At 51.6% G+C, this 24770-nt stretch overlaps 2 protein-coding genes across 2 annotated transcripts; both read left to right on the top strand.

The window, feature by feature from the left end:
• The first annotated feature begins 1832 nt into the window (after positions 1 to 1832).
• On the top strand, positions 1833 to 12048 carry CD68 (CD68 molecule). Its single transcript, XM_077916797.1, has 6 exons — positions 1833 to 2059; positions 2806 to 3410; positions 6622 to 6741; positions 9661 to 9733; positions 10338 to 10505; positions 11110 to 12048. Exons 1-6 carry the CDS (start codon positions 2005 to 2007, stop codon positions 11247 to 11249), a joined length of 1161 nt encoding a protein of 386 aa, XP_077772923.1. The 5' UTR covers positions 1833 to 2004; the 3' UTR covers positions 11250 to 12048.
• A 3111-nt stretch (positions 12049 to 15159) lies between these two features.
• MPDU1 (mannose-P-dolichol utilization defect 1) lies at positions 15160 to 23859 on the top strand. Its single transcript, XM_028703081.2, has 7 exons — positions 15160 to 15294; positions 16017 to 16082; positions 17100 to 17232; positions 18529 to 18614; positions 20943 to 21061; positions 22733 to 22843; positions 23589 to 23859. Exons 1-7 carry the CDS (start codon positions 15198 to 15200, stop codon positions 23706 to 23708), a joined length of 732 nt encoding a protein of 243 aa, XP_028558914.2. The 5' UTR covers positions 15160 to 15197; the 3' UTR covers positions 23709 to 23859.
• The last annotated feature ends 911 nt before the right edge of the window (positions 23860 to 24770 follow it).

Raw genomic sequence — 24770 nt, 5'->3', positions numbered from 1 at the left:
ACACTGAACAGTGATTCCGGATATTGACTACTGTTTTGTAGAATTCTTCATCCTCATGGTGGGAAGATAAAGAATTGCTTCATAAACCCATCTTATTTAGAATGAATGTATGTAAATATCAAATGCTGTGGAACAGTGCTCATGTAATAATGTAGTCAATTCACAGCTTGTCTTTCATTGTACAAAGTCTGGGACCTCGCTTCATTTAAAGATTTTCAGAGACTTTGAGTCTAAAGATTTCATTTTCGACTTGTTATGGTTTGAAGGAATTTTATAAAAGATTGTCTATTGCGTATGTCCTTGGGGGAAAGGGCATATATGGCCACTTACATAAAATTTATACACTGGTTTTTAAAACAAACCTCAGAGCGGTTCACCAAGACGATAAAACGATACAATGACCACTAAGAAAAATTAACAGCGATAATGTAAAAGTTTTGAAAAGCTACCACAGCAAGACAAACCTAGACAGCAGCTTAAAAAGCAGAGACATTACCTTGCCGACAAAGGTCCGTATAGTTAAAGCTCTGGTTTTCCCAGTAGTGATGTATGGAAGTGAGAGCTGGACCATAAAGAAAGCTGATGGCCGAAGAATGGATGCTTTTGAATTCTGGTGCTGGAGGAGACTCTTGAGAGTCCCATGGACTGCAAGAAGATCCAACCTCTCCATTCTGAAGGAAACCAGCCCTGAGTGCTCACTGGAAGGACAGATCCTGAAGCTGAGGCTCCAAGACTTTGGCCACCTCATGAGATGAGAAGACTCCCTGGAAAAGACCCTGATGTAGGGAAAGATGGAGGGTAGAAGGAGAAGGGGACGACAGACGATGAGATGGGGGTTCTTGAAGCTACCAGCATGAGTTTGACCAAACTGCGGGAGGCAGTGGAAGGCAGGAGTGCCTGGCGTGCTCTGGTCCAGGGGGTCACGAAGAGGCGGACACCACTAAACGACTCAACAACAACCACAGCAAGAATGCCCCACTTTGGCCTAATCAACCTGCAGTCCTCTTCTTACGTTCTCACGGTTTCTTTTTGTTTCCTTTTTTTAAAAATACCCCCTTTTTATTTTATTTAGAAGGTTGATACCCTATCCCCCCAGTGCTACCACTTGTGGGACAGAGCGAGGTGGGAAAATGGCAGAATTCGAAAGCACACAAACTCTATACAGCAGAGCAGCAGCTGAACTGGAAAAGCTTCTGGAAATAAATTTCAAAAAGGAATTTGCCTGTTGCCAAAAAGACCTCCCTGGAGGTTGGGCGCCACAAGCGGGGCCCAGCGCCTTGCCTCCAAAGAATGTGGGGAGGAGGATCGCGCCCTGCATGCTAGAATTCCCAAGTTTGATCCTGGGAAGTGTCTCCACACGTTGGACTACAACTCCCATCGTCCACGACAACTGGCTAAGCTGATGCTGGATGATGGGAGTTGTAGTCCAAAGACGCCTGGATGGCATTGTGTTGGCTGAGTAGCTTTAAATCAGGCCTAGGCAAACTCCGGCCCTCCAGATGTTTGGGACTACAATTCCCACCATCCCTAGCTAACAGGGCCAGTGGGTCAGGGATGATGGGAGTTGTAGTCCCAAACACCTGGAAGGCCGGAGTTTGCCTATGCATGATTTAAGTGGTTCGCTCACCTGTCTCCCAGAAGCCACTGCACCTGTCCTGTCCTGGGCAGGGCGATGAACCCGCCTGTCTCCCCCCAACCCCAGGTTAATTGTGGCTTTCGGTTTTTATTTAAAAAGTAGGAAAAGTTGCAGAGCTCAACAGTGGCGACAGAGAAGGTTCAGCTGCCGCCTGCGTCGTGTGTCAGGGGGAAGCAAAACTCCCCCGGATCCCGTGGCTACTGGGTATTTCGCAATTCAGCACCCCAACTGAGTCACTGGTTGTGAAGGCAGCAAATTTCATTTCCTTCCCTTTATTTGAGAGCTGCGGGAGCACGAGACAGAAGCCAGCAGAGGCTCCCAGGGCGAGAGGCGGGAAAGGTGCAGCGGATCGAGCCCCGTTCGGAGAGATGGGACCGGCAGCGATGTCTTCAATGTGGCTCATCGGATGCTTCTTGCTGGCAGGTTGGTGTACATATATATTTGTCCGTACCTGGCCTCCAGGTTCCCTTTGTCGTGTGGCAGCTAGGCAGCAAGAAACAGAGAGTTGCTGTGTTCGGAGGGACCCCAAAGCTCATCCAGCCCAACCCCAAGAAATGCAGGAATCTCAGCTAAGCGGCCATGAGAGTCAGCCATCGAACCTCTGCTTAAAAACTTCCAAGGAGAGCCCACGTTCGCCTGAGGTCTGAAAAACCTGTTGACTCCTCTCCAAAAGAGGCAGCGTGGTTTGGATGTTGGACTAGGGGGAGACCCGGACCCGGGTTCAAATCCCACACCAGTTCAGCCACGAAACCAACCTTGGCCTGCCTTGTGTGCATTAATTGAGGAAGAAGAACCATGCGAACAACCTTGAAAAAATGGTGGGACGGAAAGGCGATAGGTTTTGATTCAATTAATAAATTCAGTGGTACCTCGGGTTAAGAATACGTTCCGGAGGTCCGTTCTTAACCTGAAGCACCACTTTAGCTAATGGGGCCGCTGCACTGCTGCCGCACGATTTCTGTTCTCACCCTGAAGCAAAGTTCTTAACCCGAGGTACTATTTCTGGGTTAGCGGAGTCTGTAACCTGAAGTGTCTGTAACCCGAGGTACCACTGAAGGTCGATCGGAGAGGTGTTGTTGCGCTGGGGTTAGGGGCTAGGGAGGCTGGAAGCTTGGCTGTCACCCATGGGTGCCCAGAACTGATGTTTCCATCTCTCTCTCTCTGCCCAGCTTACAGCTCTGCTCAATATACGGAGACGTCCCAAGTGGCCATGAAAGAGACGGGATTTGTGGAGTCTCCGCTGTGCTCTGGCGCCGATGGCTCCGACCCAGGCTGCCCGCGCCGCAAGAAGTCGGTTACGCTGCTGCCCTCGTTCACCAAGACCACGGCGCACCCCACGAAACACACCACAGGGCACCCCACGAAACACACCACGGCGCACCCCACGAAACACACCACTCCGCACCCCACGAAACACACCCCACCGCACCCCACGAAACACACCACGGCGCACCCCACGAAACACACCACGGCGCACCCCACAAAACACACCACACCGCACCCCACGAAACACACCACAGCGCACCCCACGAAACACACCACAGCGCACCACACGAAACACACCACGTCGCACCCCACGAAACACACCACGGCGCACCCCACGGCGCACCCCAGGAACCGCACCACCCCACACCCCGCCCCCACCCACCAACCCACGCAACCACCCGTTGTCCGCGTTGGAGATTATGCGGTCCCAAAGGGCTCGAACCCGTGTTTGCGGGTTCAAGCAGCGCTGCAGCTCCGAGTCCGCTATACCGACAAGGCTAAGCAGGAGGTAAGAGATCCGGGCGGCTGTTGGGGAGATGGCGATGCCGTGACCTCGGGAGGCTGTGGCCTGTCCTCCGTCAGAGGCTTTCAAGCCGAGGTCGGGACGGCTGCCTGTCAGGGGTTCTGGGTTGGGCTGGATAATAATAATAATTATTTATACCCCGCCCATCTGGCTGGGTTTCCCCAGCCACTCTGGGCGGCTTCCAACGGAATATTAAAATACAATAACCTATTAAACATTAAAAGCTTCCCTAAACAGGGCTGCCTTCAGATGTCTTCTAAAAGTCAGGTAGTTGTTTATTTCCTTGACATCTGGTGGGAGAGCGTTCCACAGGGCGGGTGCCACCACTGAGAAGGCCCTGTGTCTGGTTCCCTGTAACCTTGCTTCTCGCAATGAGGGAACTGCCAGAAGACCCTCGGAGCTGGACCTCCGTGTCCGGGCAGAACGATGGGGGTGGAGACATTCCTTCAGGGATACTGGACTGAGGCCTTTTAGGGCTTTCAAGGTCAGCACCAACACTTTGAATTGTGCTTGGAAACGTCTTGGGAACCAATGGAGGTCTTTCAGGACCGGTGTTATGTGGTCCCGACGGCCACTCCCAGTCCCCAGTCTAGCTGCCGCATTCTGGATTAGTTGCAGTTTCTGGGTCACTTTCAAAGGTAGCCCTACGTAGAGCGCATTGCAGTAGTCCAAGCGGGAGATAACCAGAGCATGCACCACTCTGGCGAGACAGTCTGCGGGCAGGGAGGGTCTCATCCTGCCTACCAGATGGAGCTGATAAACCGGGGTCCCTCCCAACGCTACAATTCTGTGGTTGTGTCTGAACGAGGAATGTTGAGCAAGGAGGTGCTGGCGGCCTGGGCTCCTGGGGGACGAGAAGAGACCGAGCAGCTCTGAGTGGTCATTTCTGCTTCCCCTTTTCCCCTTTCCATATTGACACAGGCCCAGCGGCTTAAGCTGGGAGGGGACTGTCAGGGAGTGAATCTCAGTGGTTAGAGGACAGGAAGTTTTTTTCCTGTATGTTGCACCGCCTGCCCTCGGCCTCCTTCCTGCCCCTCTGGTCTTGCAGGGGAAGACGCCATTTCCCTCGGTAAATGTTCCCGATTCAATTTCCCGCAATGTAATAGGAAGCAGAGAGAACAGCTATGGCGTTAGGTGGAGCGAAAAGACGGGAAACGAAACTTGAAAACAAAGGGTTAAAGGGGCAAAGTCCAAGCGAAGAATATCGACATTATCTGGTGGTTAAGTTCCACGTCTGCCAACAGACTTGCTTGAACAGGACGGCTCTGCTGTAATATGTAAAAATGAAGGGAAGGCAGAATCATATAAAATATGCCTGGAGGTTCTAGGCCTCATGAAAATCCCAAATTATATGTGGTTTTATCTAGGATTTGACGGCAAGGAGTTGCAAAGTTTCTGAATACATCTATTAACAGACCTCTTAGGATTGCCTGATAAATATATGTATAGCCCAGTATTTAAATTTTGTGTTTATATTAAAGGGTTTTGTGGGGTTTTTTAGGGAAAAGGAAAATACACATTGTCTGGGCACTTAGAGGAGGTTACTTAATACTGGGGTTTCAATTGCTTCAATTGCCCTCCTATGGCTATCTGCCGTGGATGTTTTAGCTGGAAGTCCTACATTGCAGGCGGGTTGGACTGAATGACCTTTGGGGTCCCCCCCCAATTCTACAATTCCATGATTCTGTGCTTCCAATTCCACAATGCCCTCCCAAATGCAGGGGACCCAATCCTGAGGGTCGTTTGCACCTTTCCCCGTTTACGGCATGCGGCAACCTCTTCTGCTCGCTTGTGCTTTCGGCAGCCCTTAATAAATTGATAAAAATTGTGCATGCTTTAGGAAGTCTGTGGCTTTGCAGTTTAGGCTTGGAAGCCGCAAGATCTTCAGAGGGAAGTGAGACTTGTGGGGTGGGAAGGTAGCAGTGTGCAATCCACAGACAAAAGACGAAACTGGCTATGTAGAAAAAAAACCTGAGCAAAGGCCACAACACAAATGCAGATTATTGATAGATACGATAATCTTTATTGTCATTGTCCCATAGAGTACAACGAAATTGAAAAAATCTACATCAGACATTCAAAAACCAAGAAGCCTGATATCCCAGCCTGGTTAGCCCCCTAAAAACTCTGATACCCCATAATTAAATACTATACACTCCCATAAAGACTACCTTACACTGCGTTTAAAACCAAAAATCGCATTTGGATGGAAAGTGTTTCTCAGGCAGCTAGTCCTAGTCTCAATAACCCTTTACCTTCTTCCAGAAGGCAGAAGCTGAAAGAGATCATTTCCGGGGTGCGCACTATCCTACGCTATCTCTGCCGCTTTCTTATGACACCTGGAAGCATAGATTTGATCCAAGGTGGGAAGTGGGCACCCAATTATTCTCTCTGCAGTCTTTACAACCCTGGACAGCATCAGATAGATAGATAGATAGATAGATAGATAGATAGATAGATAGATGATAGATAGATAGATAGATAGATAGATAGATAGATAGATAGATAGATGAACTCTCCAAAAGGAAAATAAAAACCTGGTGGCGCAGCAATGAAACTGCTGGTACATTTGCAAAGCTAAGCAGGAACTGGTATGGTTTCAAATTGGATGGGGCACGACGTGTTGAGATTCCTGCATTGCAGCGGGTTGGGCTAGATGACCCTATGGTGTCCCCTCCAATTCTACAATTCTGTCAGGACTCACTCTGGGTACCAGCAGGATTATCTGGGCCCAAGCGGTGCACTGCAGGTGGACTGGGGCCCCCAACCCTCTCCTAAGCTGCTGCTTATGTACACGTGGGAAGAAAAACTGGAAGGAAGTTCTTCTCGCAGCTTCCCCTTTGAACTGCGGAACTCCCTCCCACTGGAGGCAGGGGTGACCACCAACACGGATGGCTTTAAAAAGAGGCAAATTCATGGAGGGAGTTATTAGAGCTTTCCCCTTCCCCTGCAACAGCTAAGCTTGCTTTTCAGCTTCAAATCCTCCAGCGGGAGATGCGTGACGACAGCCTTAGCTTTCTATGGCTATAGAAAGAAAGGAGCCTAGACTCTTGGGTCGCTCACTAAACGGGTGCGACGTGGCTGAATGTTGGCTTGTGCCAGTTTCTCCCTCCTGCTCTAGGTCCAAGCTGAATTTTCCTGGGGATTTGTAGGGTCCTGCTCTCTCACACACACCTTCACTCTTCCTCTCTTCCAGCTCTGGGGGGACTTTGCAGTGAACCCCAACCGCACAGAGTTTTCCGGGAACTGTACCAACCAAACAGCCGTCCTCCACCTGCACTTCCTAGAGGGCGACCTTCTCTTTACTTTCAGAAAGGTGAGAAGGGAGGATTGGAGAGGGGGGCTGGCGGGGGTCATGAGAAGGTATATCCCCCAATGCCTGGTCTTTAAAGGTACGCAGCCCCTGACTTTGGAGGTTCTATTGAACGACTGCGGCCAACAACAAGCAGACCTCCTCTCTCTGTGAATTTCTCTGAGCCTTTCCTTCTCTGCAAATTTCTTCTGGTCCCAAAGAAAGAGGGTTGTTAAGGAGACCCCTATCCCACTCCCAGATGCAATTCCCTGAGAAGGGAACCAGTCTGGGAATAGAAGCTCTGAGAGAGCAATAAAGGTACCCTAACAATTCTTAACAAACTACAATTCCCAGCATTCTCTCGGCAAGGGGAGTCATTACCGTTTAAAGTGGTATGGCGCCGGTTTGAACGGACGCTGCCAGAGATTTGGAGCATCTAGCCTTGTCTCTCTCTCTGTGTTTACCTTTGATACTCCTAATCTAATATCTAATCTAAAATTATTATTACCAGGTCCAATTCAAGTTGATATAGTTATTACCAGGTCCAATTCAAGTTGATTAAGTTATTATCGGGTCCAATTCAAGTTGATTGAGTTATTACCAGGTCCAATTCAAGTTGATTAAGTTATTATCAGGTCCAATTCAAGTTGATTAAGTTATTATCAGGTCCAATTCAAGTTGATTAAGTTATTATCAGGTCCAATTCAAGTTGATTAAGTTATTATCAGGTCCAATTCAAGTTGATTAAGTTATTATCAGGTCCAATTCAAGTTGATTAAGTTATTATCAGGTCCAATTCAAGTTGATTGAGTTATTACCAGGTCCAATTCAAGTTGATTAAGTTATTATCAGGTCCAATTCAAGTTGATTAAGTGTGTCTTCCTTCCTGGGTGGGAAAGTTCGGGAATGAAATGGGAATTGGGGGAACAGGAACACCTAACCTATTAAACTTTCCAGCACCATTTCCCTCTCTGTGTTTATCTTAAAATCAGAGCAACGTACCGTATTTTTCGCTCCATAAGACGCACCAGACCACAAGACGCACCTAGTTTTTGGAGGAGGAAAACAAGAAAAAAAGTATTCTGAATCTCAGAAGCCAGAACAGCAAGAGGGATCGCTGTGCAGTGAAAGCAGCAATCCCTCTTGCTGTTCTGGCTTCTGGGATAGCTGCGCAGCCTGCATTCACTCCATAAGACGCACACACATTTCCCCTTACTTTTTAGGAGGGGAAAAGTGAGTCCTATAGAGCAAAAAATACGGTAATTTCTTTTACAAGCTGATGAGTTTGTTTTAAAAGCTGGCTGAGTTCAGCGCATGACTGATGCGCTCATAGCAAACCTAACCTGGCACGAACACCAATGCACAAGTCTTCCTCGAAAGGCGGGTCCTCCGAACATTCCCGCGTGGTACGGACCCACGCCTATCAGCCTGCGGGTTCAGGTGTGTCACGAGTGCAGCCGTGGGCGGCAAGACGACTCCGCTGCAATTTAGGAAGCTGATCTGGCCTGGAAACTCCTGGCTGATCCAAGCCATGAGTCACTCTCTGGCAAAAGGTCCTTCGAGCCGGCGGCATCGGAGGCCGGAAAGACTGGCTTGGCAGAGGCCTGCTGCCGCGGCTGGCGCACACCGACCCCATCCCGAGAATATAATAATAATTTATTATTTATACCCCGCCCATCTGGCTGAGTTTCCCCAGCCACTCTGGGTGGCTCCCAATCGAGTGTTAAAAACAATACAGCATTCAATAATAAAAACTTCCCTAAACAGGGCTGCCTTCAGGTGTCTTTTAAAAATAAGATAGCTGCTTATTTCCTTGACATCTGGTGGAAGGGTGTTCCACAGGGCGGGCGCCACCACCGAGAAGGCCCTCTGCTGGGTTCCCTGTAACCTCACTTCTCACAATGAGGGAAGCGCCAGAAGGCCCTCGGCGCTGGAGCTCAGTGTCCGGGCTGAATGATGGGGGTGGAGATGCTCCTTTAGGTATACTGGGCCTTTGAGGCCATTTAGGGCTTTCAAGGTCAGCACCAACACTTTGAATTGTGATTGGAAATGTCCTGGGAGCCAATGTAGGTCTTTCAGGATTGGTGTTATGTGGTCTTGGTGGCCGCTCCCAGTCCCTAGTCTAGCTGCCGCATTCTGGATTAATTGCACCTTCAAAGGTAGCCCCACGTAGAGCGCATTGCAGTAGTCCAAGAACCTAAGAAGAGTTAGCAGGATCAGGCCCCTCCAGTCCAGCACCCTGTTCTCACAGCGGCTGGCTAGAAGCCGTAACGGGAAGCTCACAAGCGGGATTCGAACACAAATCCCCCTCTGCTTTCAGAAGCGTTTCCTGCCTCCGGCTGTGGAGGGCAGAGTGTAGCCATCTTGGCCAGTAGCCATCCTCTTCCATGTATCTGTCCAATCCTATTCAAGTGGACTGGAGTTCCGCAGTTTGCGCTGCGTGAAAAAGGACCTCCTTTCGCCTGTCCTCCCAACTTTCAGCTTCACAAATTCTAGTTGTTATGAGGAAGGAAAACTTTTCTCCCTCTGCTTTCTCCACGCCACCCAGTTTTTTGTTTCCATTTATTTATTTATATTTGATAAACGCGGGTCACATCGCCACTCCGCTCACCTCTTCCCCAAATTAAAGTGTTGATTTCAACCGCCGCCACTTCCCCTTCGGAGAAATACGTGCCCGGTTGAAGTTCAATCACCACATTGGAGAGGAGAAACAAAACATGATTTTTTAAAGAAGTTTGAAACTTTAAAATGGTTCATTGGGAGGCTATTGCTGCTAGTGCTCAGGGCGGGCAGGGGGTGGGAATTAATCTGGGAACGGGTCTTCCAGCGGGGCAGCGAATTGGCTTTGTCTCGTAAACCTCGCAGATCCTAAGGTGCGGCCTGTGTTACCCTAAAACAGGCGTCGATCAGGAAAAACAAACCCAGATTTCTTTGTTTCCTTAGAATTACACCAGAAATGTATTCTACCTGAGTCGGGTGCAGGCCTACCTAACGTACCAGTTCCATCAGGCTGCAGGTAAGGTCATTTGTGGGGGGCTGGCTCTGAATTCGGGGGTTGCCATCATTGCTCATGGACCTCTTGAGGTGAGGCCTATTCTCCCATGGAAATGCTCAAATCGGGGGCGCTACACCAGTTGGGTTTCTGCCTGCCGTGCAGCTCTTGAAAAAATACCACGTCCATAGTAAGCCCTATAAATGTCATTTTTATGGGGTTCCACCCCAGCCACAAGCCTGTTTACGACGGCTTTGGCCCGTCAGCAAATTTTAGAGGGTGATTCGGAGGCATGAGGGAACAGAAAGCGAATCCTGCCAAGATCCCTTCAGCAGCTAAAGGGATCACGGAGGAACCAGAGGGTGTTGTTCCTCCTTTGTGGGGTGGAGCAAAAAGAGCCATGGGGGTCGGTCACGTTCCGGAGGGTTGGAATAAATGACCCCTAGGTTCCCTTTCCAACTGTACGGTTCTGCGAAGCCGCACGGCGATTCTGCCAGGTAGGCGATAGGCTGAGATTTGCTGTGGCTTCCCAGAGGCGATTATGTCTTAATCCACATGCTGGGTTAAGATTCAAGAAGGGTTTCCGGGTGGTTCAAGAGGCCCCAGACGACTCTCTCTGTCCCTCCAGCGAAATCCTTCAGAGCCGACAATTCCTCTCTCCGCGAGTTCGAGGCCAGACTTGGACACTCTTACCAGTGCCGGAACCGCACCTTGGTCCTGGCAGAAGGCTTTCATCTCAACGCCCTGCAAGAGCGAGTCCAGGCCTTTGAGCTTCAAGGTGGAAAATTTGGGGAAGGTGAGAGACTCCCTGCATCGTACCGCAGGCAGTTCTTTATTTCCTTTTCTTTAAACAGCTATACTTCAGTGTAAAGGGACCCCTGACCATTAGGTCCAGTTGTGGCCGACTCTGGGGTTGCGGTGCTCATCTCGCTTTACTGGCCGAGGGAGCTGGCGTTTGTCCGCAGTTTTTCCAAGTCATGTGGCCAGCATGACTAAGCCACTTCTGGCGAACCAGAGCAGTACACGGAAACGCCGTTTACCTTCCCGCCGGAGCGGTACCTATTTATCTACTTGCACTTTGACATGCTTTTGAACTGCTAGGTTGGCAGGAGCAGGGACCGAGCAACGGGAGCTCACCCCATCGCGGGGATTCAAACCACCGACCTTCTGATCGGCAAGTCCTAGGCTCTGTGGTTTAACCCACAGCGCAACCCGCGTCCCCATACTTCAGTGTGCAGGTGTCTTAGTAATCCAATGCATTGTTAGTCTAAACTTTCCATGCCATCCTTTTGGCACAGCCCTTTTGCCCGCAGACTTTTCGAGTGTCTCTCCAGTTTGGTGTTTTGCACATCCCGGATCTCCTTCCTCTCCTCACTGAATTTCTTCTTTGCCTGTTTCAGCCGAGGTCTGCCCGGAGCAGAGACGCACCCTTCTGGTGCCCATCATTATCGGCGTCCTCCTTCTGGTCCTCATCCTCATCGTGGTGGTGGCCTTTTTGATTGGGCGAGCGCGTGGCCACAGGGGCTATCAAACCATTTAAAGGGGAAGCCGTTTCCCACAGCTGGGCCTAAAGAGAACCAAGAATGGGGCTTTGTTTTTTTTTTTAAAGGGGCGTGTCTTTCTGCAACAGGGGGACAGGGGGTTGACACCCCCCCCTCAGGGGTGGGGTGGGAGTTCTCCGAGTCGCTAGACTCGCACCTGTTTCATTCACTCGCTTGGACTGCTGGTTCGCACAAGACACACCTGGGGGAAGTGAAAAGGACGATACGTTTCTGCACAAAGGTGCAATTTGTGGGCTGAGGGGCAGTTACATCTCACTTCTGTCAGACTGCACTTTAAATCTGGGAGGAGAATCACAGAATTGTTCTGCTGGGATTCCCAAGGGTCATCTAGTCCAACCCGCTCCCGGAATGCAGCTATGGAACCCCTTGACAGGCGGCCGTCCGACCTCTGATTAAAAACCTCCAATCTCAATTGAAACGAGGCTGGGCTTATTTCTGGAGCAACTATCTTGTTAAGATCAAGTGTTTGGGCAAAGTCTTTGCACTGACCACGTAAAGTATTATCCGGGTGTGGGACTCTCCGCAAAAACTTGTATTAAGAACTGGTGCACATACCACCGATATTCCGAAATGGTGTATGCCCATTCCGAAAGTACGCCTTATAAGCTCCTCCAGTTTGCTCCTCCAGCCCTTTAATCTGCTCTGCTCTGCGAACCCTTTAGGGAGACTCGAGACCCCCCTCAACTTCATACGCAAAGTGCGCTGATCCTAAGCTCTTCGGGCGGAACACCCCACCGCTCACAACTAAACAGGTCAAATAAATACCTTTGAAATTGATTCAGGTATTGGTGGTTTCTCTTCCTCCTTGACCCGAGTGCGAGGAGTAGAAAGGGCAGCTCCCAAACGTCAACAATGACATCTCTGGGCTGGGAAGGGTGTACACAGCACAGCTTATTGAAGTCTCATGGCCTCACCAGGATCCTACAAGCCCTCCATCCCCAATCCCATCGCACCTGACATTTGACCAGGTTTCCAAACTTGCCTGGAAATTCACACGGCTGTGACGATACCTCTCCCTTAACTGGACGGAGAGATTAGTTTAGACGTCTCTGGCTTTTATGTGCCTGTACTGTGCCCAGCTGTACAAAGATTAAGCACGTCTCATTTGATCCCCACAACAAACCCTGTAAGGTTAGGCTGAAAGTGACAGACTGGTCCAAGGTCACACACCCAGGGAGTTTCGCGGCCGAGTGGGGATCTGAACCCGTGTCTCCCAGACCCTAGTCTGACACTCTCACCACCAGGCCACAACGGCTCTGGAAATCAGACTCTTTTCCATACACACAGATGCTTCCCGTGTTCCAAGAACTGTAATAGCTTAACCTGAAAAACTACAGACGTAGCAGTTTTTAGCTCAACACAGGAAGCACGTGACATAGAAAGATTTTATTAAAGTCTAGTATTTTATTAAAGACTAGTATTTAATATTTAGTATTTTATTAAAGACTAGATTTTATTAAAGACTAGTCTAGTATTGGAGCTGAGGCTCTAAGACTTTGGCCACCTCATGAGAAGAGAAAAGACCCTGATGCTGGGAAAGATGGAGGGCGCAAGGAGAAGGGGACGACGGAGGACGAGATGGTGGGACAGTGTTGTGGAAGCTACCAGCATGAGTTTGACCAAACTGCGGGAGGCAGTGGATGACAGGAGTGCCTGGCGTGCTCTGGTCCAGGGGGCCACGAAGAGGCGGACACCACTAAACGACTACAGTATTCCCCACTTCCCGCAAGCTCCAAACCCACCTTCCCATCCAATCGGATACGGCACACTCACTTCTAACCTCCAAATTCCAAATATTATTCAGCCTTCCCCAATGCACACACCCCTCTAAGACATCCTGCTTTTCTCCTTTTCCCAACCCACCCTTGCATTTTTGGCACTAGTCCTCAAGATCGGAAACACACATCAGGTGAAATAACTGCTGAAAACATTATCGAGGGAGGTTGATGATGGCGAATGCTGAACTTTAAAATACATGGCGTCCATGCGCCTGCGCCAACCTGCCGCCACTGGGCAGTTTTGGACTCTTCAACTCTTCTCAAATTCCCTGCCAGCCAGGGCAGATTTGCCTGCCGAAACGTTCTGTGTAACCCGACGGCCTGCGGATTCCCGCAGCGACATGAGCTGCTCCGTTCCCAGAGGAGCGTTTTGCAGCTCCTCCACTTCTTCCCCAATCAGCCTCTCAGCGCTGACGCCAGCGCGTCACGGATCGCCACGGCCTCCGCGTCTTCCTCCTCCTCCCCGCCGTCGTCGAACGGGTGTTCGTCCCGTTGTTCGTCAGCGTGGTGCTCCATCCAGCAGGGCTGGAAGACGTCCCCCCGCGCCTCGCAGACGTTGTGGAGGGTGCAGCAGGCGGCAATGAGGGTGGGCAGGAAGGAGACGTCGGTGTCGTTGCGTTTGGTGAGGCAGCGCCAGCGTCCCCGCAGGCGGCCAAAGGCCACCCCCACCACGGTCCGTGCGGCAGTGGCGTACTCGTTGAAGCGGTGCTGGGCGGGAGTTAGGACCTCGTCCCGGTAGGGCCTCATGAGCCACGGGAGGAACGGGTAGGAGCAGCCGCCCAGCAGGTAAACGGGCACCTGCACCCCACGGATGGCTTGGGACGCCCCCGAAAAGAGCTCGCCCTCTTGCGCACGCTGGTACAGCTCCGACGTGCACAAAACCTGGGTGTCCGTCACCCGTCCCGGGCAGCCGACGTTGATGTCCCAGAAGCAGCCGCGGGAATCGACGGCGGCCTGGACCACCACCGAGTGCCAGCCGTGGCGGTTGTAGTAGCCGGCCGCGTTCTCGTTGGGCGCGCGGATGGGGACGTGCAGGGACCCCAGCACGCCGGCCAGCTGGGGCAAAGGGAAGCCGTTGCCCGCAGCCACTTCGGCAGGGTCCGGGGGCCGCACGTAGAGCGGCGTGAGGATGCCCACCACGGCCTCGCAGACGTCGCGCAGGATCTTGCAGACGGTGGAGCGGGAGACGCCAAAGAGCTGCTCCACCGCCCGGTACTCAGTGCAGGCCCCCAGGCGCCACAGCGTCATGGCCAGGCGCACGTCGGCCGGGATGGCACGGCGCATGTTGGTGTCCCGCCTCTGGATGGCTCCGCGCAGCTGGGCGCAGAGGTAGTCGAAGGTGCCCGGCGAGACACGGAAGTTCTCCACCCATTCCCACTGGCTGAAGGCCTTGGCGCGCACGATTTCCCAGAAGGCCGAGCTGCGGGCTTTGCTCCACAGGCGCCGCTCCCGCAGCAGCCGGGGAAGGCCGCCGTCTCCGCCGCTGCCAGGGTCCTGGCAGAAGCCTGCCAGGCCGGGCGCCCGGGCCAACGTCCGGCAGAGCCACAGCAGGGCGAAGCGCTGGCGCTGGCGGGCCTGGGCGCGGCGGTGGCGGGCGGCGCGGCGACGTCGGGCGGCCTCCCTCAGGCGCCGGCCCCGCTGGAGGCGCATGTAGTAGAGGAGGCACAGGGCCACGGTGCCCCGGCTGAGGGTGGGCAGCAGCTGGGGCGCCTCCTCGCCCCTCCCTGGGCCAGGGGTGCCACTTGGGGGGCAAGATGGCTGCCCAGGCGTGGCGGCCATTTTGTCCCTTGACCAAAGTTTGCCCAGCCAATGGGAAAGCGGCACCTCAGCTCAGGGCGCTGGCAAAGGATGCCAGGCTAAAAACGGCGCATGCGCAGAGGAACCACACAATATAGAAGTCCCACAGAGAATGCGCATGCGCGGGTTAAGGCGCCCGCCGCCCGCTGTGCGCACGCGCAGCTCTTTTAATGGCGGCCCGCACGAGGCGCGCCTGCGCATTGGTCGGCAAGGTTGAAATGGCCGCCGGGCAGGTGGGGGACGCCGCGCATGCGCACCAGGGAAAGGCGTTTCTCTCGCTCGCTCTCCGGCGCGTAGGGGTTATGGAGGCGGAAGTTTCGCCCAGCTTCATTCGCTCCCACCTTCGTCAAAATGGCGGCGTCGACGGCTCTGAAGGGCCTGCTGGTCCCGCACGTCCTCCCGGAGAACTGCTACGACGAGCTCTTCCTCAGCCTCAACCTCTTGCACAGTGAGTACCGCGCGCTCTTCGACGCCCTTTTTGTCCTGTCGGGGACCCGTCACGTCGTCGCCGTAGCAACGCCTGGCCTGGCGGAAGTGTCCTGTGGGGGCGACTGGGCGCCATTTTGGTGACGGGCGAAATTTTACCCCGGTGGCCATTTTGGTAGAGGGCGGAAGTGGCCGTCGGCTCCTTTTCCGGGCCTCGTGTCTTCCCTCACCTTGCAGCCGGGCGGAAGTACCACGAGATTTTTAATTTTATTAAGATTTGGCCCTAGAATTACAAATGAAACTATCCTTTTGGGGGTGAAAAGCTTATTTTTTTTTAAAAAAAGCTTTCAATATGAAGATGCTATCCATCGTCTCATAAAAAGTGTCGTGGAAGAAGCACAGTGAAGGCTCTCGGCGCCATGTTGGTTTTGGGCACGAAGTTCATGTGGCTGCCTAGGATCTTTTAAGCTCCGCCCCTTTCCCCTCAAGCAGGGCTGTCATTGGCTAGGCGCCTGTCAGGTAGACTTCTAGCAGGCGAAGTGATGGGGGAAACCTCACCGGTGGAATGTCTGCCTGCCATGCAGAAAGCAAGGCTGCTGCTGCTCCCTCATGGAGCTTTCTGCTCAGTGCAGAAATTGGAATTTATCTCCCGCATCACAGGAGTATTGTAAAAGCAAAAAAGCATCACTGCTAGCAATTAATTATGTTTTGTATCCTTTTGTCTCTCTCCCCCTTTTCCTTCAGTTCCATGCCTCAAAATCTTCATCAGCAAGGGCCTCGGATTCGCCATCGTGGCTGGTTCCCTCATGGGTACGGACACCGGGACTTCCCAGTCAGATAATCTGACTTTTAATATAAACTATAAGGTTTTTTTAAAAGGTTTTTCTGTTTGGTTTTGTGCATATGTATTCTCTGCGGAGTGTGTGTATGTATATGTGTGTGTATATATATGCACACTGTATATATTTGTGTGTCTATGTGTGTGTCATTTTGACTTACATTGGTAAGAAAAAAATCAATAAGTTTAATAAATAGTACTTATAATAATAATACTGAGAATAATAATAGAAGAAGACTTGAGAGGTGAGATAGATAGATAGAGATAGATAGATAGATAGATAGATAGATAGATAGAATTTGTATACTGCCCTATACCTGGAGGTCTTGTTCACAGAACAAGATCAACATAAAAACCGCAATACAGTGGTACCTCGGGTTACATACGCTTCAGGTTACATACACTTCAGGTTACAGACTCCGCTCACCCAGAAATAGCACCTCGGGTTAAGAACTTTGCTTCAGGATGAGAACAGAAATCGTGCTTTGGCGGCGTGGCGGCAGCAGGAGGCCCCATTAGCTAAAGTGGTGCTTCAGGTTAAGAACAGTTTCAGGTTAAGAACGGACCTCCTGAACAAATTGAGTACTTAACTGTATTTTATATATATATATATATATTATATTATATTATATTATATTATATTATATTTTATATATATATATATATATATATATATATATATATATATATATAATATAATATAATATAATATAATATTATTATATTATATTATATTATATTATATTATATTATATTATATTATATTATATTTTCAAAATAAAAACAACAACCCAATAACACACACACACACACACACACACACACACCATCCCCTCCCCTCTCTGTCTCCTCTTCCCTGGCCTAAACACCTCCCGCTTCTCAATATCCTTCTTAAATTATGGCACCCAGAATTGGACACAGGTCTGACCGAGGCAGAATAGAGCAGGACTCTCACTACTTTGACTACTTCTTCCTCCCCCTTTCTGCAGTGAAGCTGCCCCAGATCTTCAAGATCCTGGGGGCCAAGAGCGCTGAGGGGCTGAGCTTCCATTCCATCCTCCTGGAGCTGCTCGCCATCACCGGCACCATGGCCTACAGCATCGCCAACGCTTTTCCGTTCAGGTATGGGCAGCGCCCGAGCCCTTTCTATAGCTGTGATTGAAAACCCGCCAGACAGACACAAAGTCCAATGAGTCTGCCTCCCCTCTGAGAACCGATGGGTCAGTTTCTCCTTCGTTGCTGTATATAAGGTTTTTTTTAACAAAATCAGCTCATAATAGAGTACCGTATTTTTCATCCCATAGGACGCTCCGTCCCATAGGACGCACCTATTTTTTTGGGGGGGGGAAATAAAGGGAATTTTTTTCCCTTTATTTCCCCCCAAAAAAAAACCAGGTCGGGGAAACCAAACCAGGTCGAGGAACAGTGGGATGGCGGTGCTGTGCCTCCCCGCTGTCCCCCGAGCTTGTGGGGCTGGCCGATGTCTGCCCGAAGCGTGGGGCGCTCTGCTTCAGCGCGCCCCGTGCTCTGTGCAGGAGGCTGCTATCCGCAGCCTAGGGAGCCCTGCGGGAACTCCCGCAGGGCTCCCCACGCTGCGGATATCTGCCCGGCACAAGGGGTGCTCTGTTTCAGGGCGTCCTGCGCGCCGGGCGGCAGGCTGCTATCCGCAGCGTGGGGAGCCCTGCGGGAACTCCCGCGGGCTCCCCAGGCTTGCTGATAGCTTCCTGAAGCCTGGAGAGCGAGAGGGGTCAGTGCGCACCGACCCCTCTCGCTCTCCAAGCTTCAGCGAAAGCCTGTATTCGCCCCATAGGACGCACACAGATTTCCCCTTCATTTTTGGAGGGGAAAAAGTACATCCTATAGGGCGAAAAATACGGTACATAAAAACGTCCTTTCGCCCGCTTGAGCCACGACTGAAACGGGCAGCTCTCAGGAAGTGAGTTATCCGTGTCTCGCTGCTAGGTAATTTGGAGTCCTCTCAAACTAAGCGCAACCAGAGGCCCACGCAGACCTTTCGACGGGCGGCGGTGCCGAGTTTGAATCCCAACATTTGTTTTCACGTGCGCGCAATCCCACTAGTTACAGGAGCGCGTGGCCACCTCCTGCTCTCTTAACAACAATCTGATCTGCAGAGGTCTAATCCTTTGCCGGAACGATGTCGCCAGCCGATTGCCGGAGCTGCAGTTTTAAAGGCTTAAGGGCTGATTCCTAAATCCTGCCTTTTTCGGGGAGGGTGGGGCGTTGTCAGTGCTCACGTTTCTGATCCTCTCGCACTCATTTCGCTCCTCTTTGCTGTTGGTGGTGGAAGGAAAACAGCGCCTTGAAGGAGCTGTTACCTGCTTGGAAAAAGAGTTTGGATCAAGAGATTTCATTTCTCCCCTAACACATCTCTTTCCTTCTCCCCCACCCAAACAACAGTTCCTGGGGTGAGGCTTTCTTCCTCATGTTGCAAACCGTGGCCATCGGATTCCTGGTCCAGCATTTTGGGGGCCACACGGGACGGGGTGAGTTTGGAACCAGAGTCTAGAGTACATTTAATTGAATCATAGTTGGAAAGGGACCCTGGGAGGCATCTAGTCCAACCCCGTGCAAGGCAGGAATAGGCAGCTGTCCCACGCAGGGATCAAACCTGCAACCTTGGCATTGCCAGCAGTGCCAACTGAGCTATCCTGCGTTGAAGAGCTATTAGCCAAAACATCCAAGCAGAAACTCCATGTTCAGAGACAGCGAACCGCAGTGACGTCTGTGAGCTTTGGGGGTTATTTGGCTGTCCCCTGTCGGAGGCAGCAGACTTGGGCTAAGGCAGAACTTTGCATCCTTTAAGCCCTGGTGCTCAGCAGCCCTGGATCCTAACCAGACCTGTTTGGGGGCTTTCATCTAGGCCCTTCCCGCACCCCAAAGCCAGCCCCTTCCTTCCCGTTCATGAGCAGCAACGAGAACCTGAGCCTCGCTTCGGCCAACACCATGGACCCTGCTGAGCTATCCACAGGAATTTCGGGAATTCTAAATGCATGCTATATGTGTAGCACATACATTTAGCCCCTTGTGCCTTGTTTTGATTCCGTAAGCTGGGTGGGAGAGACGACGTGATAGAAGTTTACAAAATGATGCCTGGCATGAAGAAAGCTTTTACTCCCCTTCTCATAACACTCAAAGCCTGTAGACGCCCAAGAAGCTGGAATGTTGAAAGGACAAATAAATCTTCTTTTATTCGTGCGGCACAGTTAAACTGTGGAACTCCTTCCTGCAGGAGGCAGCCGCGATGGCCACCAAATTGGAAGGCTTTAAAAGAGGAAGAGAGGCTGCTATTGATGGCTACTAGGCAACACAATTACCATGTACATACACAATAGACAATCTTTATAGAATTCCTTCAAACCATAACAAGTACAAAATGAATTCTTTAGTCTCAAAGTCTCTGAAAATCTTTAAATGAAGCGAGGTCCCAGACTTTGTACGATGAAAGACAAGCTGTGAAGCTTTGTGTATTCAGCAAATGTGATGTCCAACACTGAACAGTGATTCCGGATAGTGACTACTGTTTCGTAGAATTCTTCGTCAGCGTGGTGGGATGATATATAATCGCTTCATAAACTAAACAAGAATTGTAAACGATAATACAAACAGTCATGAAAAAGAGTTCATTGCTGTTTGTATTATAGTTTATAATTTTTGTAAAGTAATTTTTGTATGCAGGTCATCTGTAAAATTTTATTTTCAGTTTATGACGCAATTACCGTATTTTTCACCCTATAGGACGCACTTTTCCCCCTGCAAAAATGAAGGGGAAATGTGTGTGCGTCCTATCGGTGCGCACCGACCCCTCTCGCTCTCCAGGCTTCAGGAACCTATCCGCAAGCAATAATAATAATAATAATAATAATAATTTATTATTTGTACCCCGCCCATCTGGCTGGGTTTCCCCAGCCACTCTGGGCGGCTTCCAACAAAGATGAAAGATACACTAAAATGTCACATACTAAAAACGTCCCTGAACAGGGCTGCCTTCAGATGTCTTCTGAATGTCAGGTAGATGTTTATCGCTTTGACATCTGATGGGAGGGCGTTCCACAGGGCGGGCGCCACTATCGAGAAGGCCCTCTGCCTGGTTCCCTGTAACTTGGCCTCTCGCAGGGAGGGAACCGCCAGAAGGCCCTCGGAGCTGGACCTCAGTGTCCGGGCAGAACGATGGGGGAGGAGACGCTCCTTCAGATATACTGGACCGAGGCCGTTTCAGGAACTCCCGCCAGGCTCCGCAGGCTTGCGGATAGCTGCCTGCAGCCCAAAGCGCGGGGAGCGTGGCGCTGCGCACTCCAAGCCTTCAGAGCCCGGTGGGAGTTCCCGCCAGGCTCAGAAGGCTTGCGGATAGCAGGCAGCATCCCAAAGCTGTTCTAGCTTCGGGACTGCTGCGCAAAGCCTCCGCAGGACTGCGTGGTGAAGGCACCCTGCGGCCCTGTGGAGGCTTGAAAGGCTGTCCCCGAAGCCAAAACAGTGAGACGGGGCGCTGCACAGCCCTCCATCTCGCTGTTCTAGCTTCGGGATGGCTGCACTCCAAAGGCTTCAGGGGATCTTTGAGGTTGGCGGTGGGGGAAAACAGCGCTTCCCCCCACCGCCAGCCCCACAAGTTCGGGGGGCAGCGGCAAGGCCTGCTCTTGAACGCACCTTGTTTTTAAGGGGGAGAACAAGGGGAAAAAAATTCCCTGTTCTCCCTCTCCTATGGTCCAGTGCGTCCTATAGAGCGAAAAATACGGTATATATCATCCCTCCTTATATTCTTAAGCCAGGTTGTGGGGCTGCCTTCGTGACACAACGCCTTTTGTTTCAACCCCTAGGTGTGACCTTCCTGCTCGTCTACTTCGGAGTCCTGGCCCTCCTGCTCTCCTCGCTCACACCTGTGGGGGTCGTGACGGCGCTCCAGGCGTTCAACATGCCCGCCGTCATAACAAGCAGGGTAAGGGGCACCCAGGGGTGTGGGGATCAGAGAAACTGCCCCATAAGCAGGCCCGCTTGCCTGAGTCTCAAACTCTGCAGCGCCCCTTAGACTTCTCGTTCCTCCAAAGATTCCAAACCAGCCTGATGTTTTGTGCTGTTTTGGGGGGCAAAAGGGACGCGGGTGGCGTTGTGGGTTAAACCACAGAGCCTAGGACTTACCGATCAGAAGGTCGGCGGTTCGAATCCGGGGTGAGCTCCCATTGCTCGGTCCCTGCTCCTGCCAACCTAGCAGTTCGAAAGCACGTCAAAGTGCAAGTAGATAAATAGGTACCACTCCGGCGGGAAAGTAAACGGCGTTTCCGTGCGCTGCTCTGGTTTGCCAGAAGCGGCTTAGTCATGCTGGCCACATGACCCGGAAGCTGTACGCCGGCTCCCTCGGCCAGTAAAGCGAGATGAGCGCCACAACCCCAGAGTTGGTCATGACTGGACCTAATGGTCAGGGGTCCCTTTACCTTTACCTTTGGGGAGCAAAGTGGGTGCTACTGTCCTGGGGGTGGGGGCCGCTAAGAGGCAAGAGGTGTGTGCGCTGGAGATGGCTCCCCAAAAGCACACCAATCTCAGAGATCATCAGGAGGTTTGGGCTGGGTGTTCATCAGTATGCGGATGATACCCAGCTCTACCTCTCTTTCAAATTGGAACCAGTGAAGGTCATGTGTGAGTGTCTGGAGGCGGTTGGAGGATGGATGGCGGCTAACAGATTGAGGTTGAACCCTGACAAGACAGAAGTACTGTTTCGGGGGGACAGGAGGCGGGCAGGTGTGGGGGACTCCCTGGTCCTGAATGGGGCAACTGTGCCCCTGAAGGACCAGGTGCGCAGCCTGGGAGTCATTCTGGACTCACCGCTGTCCATGGAGGCGCAGGTCAGTTCTGTGTCCAGGGCAGCTGTCTCCCAGCTCCATCTGGTACGCAGGATGAGACCCTCCCTGCCCACGGACTGTCTTGCCACAGTGGCGCATGCTCTAGTTATCTCCCGCTTGGACTACTGCAATGCGCTCTACATGGGGCTACCTTTGAAGGTGACCCGGAAACTGCAATTAATCCAGAATGCGGCAGCCAGGCTGGTGACTGGGAGCAGCCGCTGGGACCACATAACACCGGTCCTGAGAGATCTGCATTGGCTCCCAGGATGTTTCCGGGCCCAATTCATAGTGCTGCTTTTGACCTGTGAAGATTTAAATGGCTCAGGACCACAATAACTCAACGACCGCCTCTTTCCATATGAACCGACCCGGACCCTGAGATCACCTTCTGACACCCTTCTTTGTGTTTTTCCTCCTTGAGAGGTCCAGAGGGTGGAAACACAAGAACGGGGCCTTCTCTGCAGTGGCTCCCCGTCTGTGGAATGCTCTCCCCAGGGAAGTCCACCTGGTGCCTTCATTACACACCTTTAGGTGCCAGGCAAAAACGTTCCTTTTTCACCAGGCCTTTGGTTGATCTTCTTGATATCCATCCAACACCCTTTTAGAATGTGGTTCCTTTTGGGGGGGGGGTTAAATTGGTTTATTGTTTTTGGTTTGATTTTATATGTTGTACTCTTGCTGTGAACCGCCCCGAGACCTCCAAGTATAGGGCGATGTGTAAGTTGAATAAATAAATAAAACGTCACACCTCTTCCTTGTGCCCCTAACAGCTCCTGCAAGCAGCCACAAACTACCGCAACGGCCACACAGGGCAGCTCTCCGCCGTCACAGCCTTCCTGCTTTTTGCGGGCTCTCTGGCCCGAATCTTCACCTCCATCCAGGTAGGCCGGGGTTCACCTGACCAGGGCGGGTGGGGAGGGCAGAGAGGCGTCATTCAAGTACGTTCCGAGCACAATTCAAAGTGTTGGTGCTGACCTTGAAAGCCCTAAACAGCCTCAAAGGCCCAGTAGACCTGAAGGAGCGTCTCCACCCCCATCGTTCTATCCGGACGCTGAGGTCCAGCTCTGAGGGCCTTCTGGCAGTTCCCTCATTGCGAGAAGTGAGGTTACAGGGAACCAGGCAGAGGGCCTTCTCGGTGGTGGCACCCGCCCTGTGGAACTCCCTCCCGCCAGATGTCAAAGAGAACAACAACTACCAGACTTTTAGAAGACATCTGAAGGCAGCCCTGTTTCGGGAAGCTTTTAATGTTTAACAGACCACTGTATTTTAATACTTTGTTGGAAGCCGCCCAATCTGGCTGGGGAAGCCCAGCCAGATTGGCGGGGTATAAATATTATTATTATTATTATTATTATTATTATTATTATTATTATTATTATTAGGCGGCTAACAGCCTCAGCCCCGAGGTAAAGGAAGGAGTCGTTGGGCTTGCAGGAAATCAACCCCCCCCCCCGTTGCTTTCTGTATTGAGGGTGAGGGTGGGTGGGATCTAGATGTTGTTTTTTTCATTTAAAAAACACTGGAAGCCGCCTCGCATCCCAACTTGGGCAGGCAGTCATCGGGGGGAGAAGTTGGTGCAAATAAAATCAGCAAACCTGCCTCCTTTGCCCCCTCCCCACCCCGCAGGAAACGGGAGACCCCCTCATGGCTCTCACCTACGTCGTGGCCTCGTCCTGCAACAGCATCATCACGGGACAGCTGATTTATTACTGGAACGTCCCCGTGGACAAGCGCAAGAAGGAATAGGAGTCCTGGAGGGGCTCGTGACTCTTCCTGCCCCCCCTCCACAAACCCAACCACCCTCCTGGACAAGAAAAGGGGCCGATTTTCCAGGAAGTTTTTTCTCTCTTCTCTCTCTCTCTCTGCATTCTGAGCCAAGGGACAGTTGCTATCTTTTTCTCTGGGAATCTTGTGGGATTTGTACGCTGGAGACTGGGGTTGCTTTTCTTAACCTGCTGTGATTCCCCCACCCCGCCAGCGGGGCCAATGTGGGGTATGGGAAGGGCTCAGAGGCCTATGAGGAATAATTGTATATTCGGGGAGGGGGTTCTGCCTCCAGACTCCTCCAGTAACCCAAATACAGGTGGGAGAATGTCCTGATTCAGCATTCTGCGTTCTTCTTTAATCCAGCCGTTCGCTCAGAACAGTGAGGACTAGAATCTTGTTCTCTTGCTAGGAGATTTGGCCGTAGCTCAGCGACGAGAGAAGTCTAATGTCCGAACCAAGGGAAGTCATGTTGTCGTTTAGTCATGTCCGCCTCTTCGTGACCCCGTGGACCAGAGCACACCAGGCACTCCCGTCTTCCACTGCCTCCCGCAGTTTGGTCAAACTCATGCTGGTAGCTTCGAGAACACTGTCCCACCATCTCGTCCTCCGTCGTCCCCTTCTCCTTGCGCCCTCCATCTTTCCCAACATCAGGGTCTTTTCCAGGGTGTCTTCTCTTCTCATGAGGTGGCCAAAGTCTTGGAGCCTCAGCTTCAGGATCTGTCCTTCCAGTGAGAACTGAGAGCTGACTTCCTTCAGAATGGAGAGGTTGGATCTTCTTGCAGCCCATGGGACTCTCAAGAGTCTCCTCCAGCACCAGAATTCAAAAGCATCCATTCTTCGGCCATCAGCCTTCTTGATGGTCCAGCTCTCACTTCCATACATCACTAAGGGAAGTTATAGTACCACTCTATCCTGCCTTGGTCAGACCATACCTGGAGTGCTGTGTCCAGTCCTGGGCACTGCAATTTCAGAAGGATATTGTGCCGAGGTGGGCAGCCAAGAGGATCAAGGGTCTGGAAACCATGCCTGATGAGGAACGGT

The sequence above is a fragment of the Podarcis muralis genome, chromosome 13 (genome assembly GCF_964188315.1).
Source record: "Podarcis muralis chromosome 13, rPodMur119.hap1.1, whole genome shotgun sequence".
Lineage (NCBI taxonomy): Eukaryota > Metazoa > Chordata > Lepidosauria > Squamata > Lacertidae > Podarcis > Podarcis muralis.
The sequence above is the reverse complement of the archived record's forward strand: the minus strand, read 5'-3'. Positions and strand labels throughout refer to the sequence as shown.